At 53.8% G+C, this 2764-nt stretch overlaps 1 protein-coding gene across 1 annotated transcript; it reads right to left on the minus strand.

The window, feature by feature from the left end:
• Positions 1–772: 772 nt before the first annotated feature.
• Positions 773–2059, minus strand: LOC142424106 (PRAME family member 12-like). The gene has a single exon (XM_075529167.1). It carries the CDS (start codon positions 2057–2059, stop codon positions 773–775), a length of 1287 nt encoding a protein of 428 aa, XP_075385282.1.
• Positions 2060–2764: the final 705 nt, after the last annotated feature.

Below are 2764 nucleotides of genomic sequence, written 5' to 3' on the forward strand. Positions count from 1 at the left end.
GTTAGTTCAGGATCACCTTCAGGATGCATCTTGATGAAGGCGTTTGAATTACTGGAAGGTTGCGTAGCTGATGTGTGTTAAGAGCAGATGAAGGCAAATCCTCCTTTTCTCCACTTAGGCTGGCTGATCATTAAGAACATTACATTTATAGTTGATCTCAATGAAGCCAATGGTGCTCAGTAAGCTAAACTGATGTCCTCTAAAATCAGTTCAAGGTTTCTGACTTCAAGGTTTCTTTGGGGTTCCCTGATACAAGATACGTATTTTATGAACATTTTTTCCTGCTGCGATTTCTGAGGCCTGTATTAAAAAATAGCCAGTCATTTCTTTCCCATTGTTCTCACATCACTCATTTTAGTGCAAGAATAAATAGGCAAATGCAAAAAGCCTGTTCTGACAGTTCTGTTTGCCTTCATTACATTTTAAGGTCTATTTATGGAATTTAAAAATCATTTTGTTAGGGGCTCATACAACTCATCACAATCCATACATCCTTTCATTGTGTCAAGCACACAAGCACACCTGCACATTTATTGCCATCATTCTCAAAATATTTGCTTTCTACTTGAGCCCTTTGTATCAGCTCCCCATTTTTCCCTCCCTCCCTGCTTCCTCCACCCTCCACCCTCATGAAACCTTGATAATTTATAAATCATTAATTTTTTTGCTAGGTTTGGGATTTATTTGGGGGAGACAACTTGGGAGAAATCTGTTTCTCACAACCGTTTCGGAGGGTGGGGGGGGGTGCATGGCCAAGAAGATGCTGGTGACATCAGTCGTCTCCACGTAGGAGGATCGCATCGTAGATAAGGCAGTCAGGACTTTGGGCAAAGTTCAGGGAGAGGACCCTGGGACCCGGCAGGCTCAGCCTCAGCTGTTCCATCACCCAGGCAAGACGGCCCACGTGCAGAAACTGTGCGGGGCCCACGTAGCACTGCGGAGGGACAGGGAGCTCCACCAGGGAGAACTTGCACAGCGGGACGATTTGCTGCAGCAGGCTCTGCAGGGCAGCCGTGGACACTGGATTTCCACACAGCAGCAAGGTGCTGAGCTGAGAGCAGCGGCCCAGAGCGGGCTGCAAGGCCCTGAGGTCACTGTCGTGGATGTTACAGTCGGCTAAGTCCAGGTGGGTCAGCGTGGCTGAGGCGTTGTATATCAAAAGGGGAAAGAAGGAGTGATCCAAGCCAACCTTGCAGACCCCACTCAGATCCATGGACCTGACTTGATGGAGGCAGGGACACAAGGACGGGCGTGTTATGTCGGAGAAGTACAACAAGCAATCCATGATGATCAGCGACTCCAGCGGGGTCGGCATGCAGCTGAGCAGCTGGTCGAGCTGGTCGCGGCAAAAGGTGATGAACCTGAGCGTGAGTTGCTGGAGTGGACGTAGCCGGGAGAGCTGAGAGGTGAGCTGGGCAAGGCGCTCGTCTGCCTCGTCCTTGCTGCAGAACCACCGGCAGCCCAGCCTGATTCCAGAGAGATGGAGGCTGTCCAGGTGACCCATCTGGGCCAGGTACGGAGCGAACCAGTTGAGGTAGTGCAGGTCCCATCTGCAGTTCACTTCCACCTCCCGGACGCAGTCCAGCTGCACCATGTTCAGGATCCTTTCCAGCACGATGGGATGGTGGTTTGCAGGTCCCCTAAATTCCAGCTTCGTGCAGCACAGGTGCGGCAGGTTCTTTCGCTGCAGGACCCTCTCCGTGAGGAAGCTGAGGAGCTCATCGCGATCCATCTTCTGAAAACACAGGTTGGTAACCACCACCGCAGGGCCGGCCAAGGACGCATACTTCTCTCCTCTCCTGGCCGGATCCCCGTTCTGGGTCCGAGTCCCGGGATCAGCCTCGGCCCCCGACCAGACGTCCCAGAAGGTGCTGTCAGCGTCCGGCTGTAGATCCAGCACTCTCAGCTTCCATCTTTTCGGGGTAACCTCCTGGGGAAGCAGGATATCCAGACCATGCAGGGCAGCCTTTAAGGTGTCCTGCTGAGACTCCCAAGACTTCACCAGAGCCCCCAGTGGGAGCCGGATGAAAGGCCAGGTCCCGACCAGTGTCTTCACCATCTCTCCGTGCCTCCCGAGCACGGCGGCCGTGAACAAGGGCGGGAAGAGCTCTGTGGGCAGCTGCTCCGTGTCGGCAACGGCCAAGACCTTGTTCTTCAACACGCTCTGGATGGCCAGGTCCAGGAGCCTGGGTGGGTTCATCTGACTGCTGACGTTGATGGGTCTGCCCCCGGAGAGATCTTCACCCGCGGGGAGTAACGTGAGTCTGCTCAGACCTCAGGGTGAGCCCAGTCCTAAAAACTCGGGGGCCTCAGAACTATTGACAGAGCATCCTGGCCGCCTTGCTTCACCGACGAATGCACGGCTGCAGAGCATTTCAGGGGTCAGGTGCTCCCACTACAGGCATCTCCTGTGATTGATGGACGGAGGACGAGACGCTCAGATATCAGTCGGCTTCCTCCAGGCCCGGGCACGCCCCTCAGAGACGCTCTCTGGGACAGCTGGAGGGAGATCGAAGCCATCCACTTGGGATTTGTTTTTCTTTTAGAAGAAATGCATTTTCTGATGCACTCTGCTTGTGGGAATTCGATCTGCTTCGTGGGTTAAGGATGGATTCAATGAAGCTTCCATTTGGTGGGGATTCTGCAGATAGGTTCTGGGTCCTCTCTGGCATCTAGCTACAACCACGGTTCTCAACATGTGGGTCGCGACCCTTTGGGGCCCGGGGCTGGTGGTCAAACGACCCTTTTACAGGGGTCACCCGAG

This window comes from Tenrec ecaudatus, chromosome 13 (assembly GCF_050624435.1).
Source record: "Tenrec ecaudatus isolate mTenEca1 chromosome 13, mTenEca1.hap1, whole genome shotgun sequence".
Classification (NCBI taxonomy): domain Eukaryota; kingdom Metazoa; phylum Chordata; class Mammalia; order Afrosoricida; family Tenrecidae; genus Tenrec; species Tenrec ecaudatus.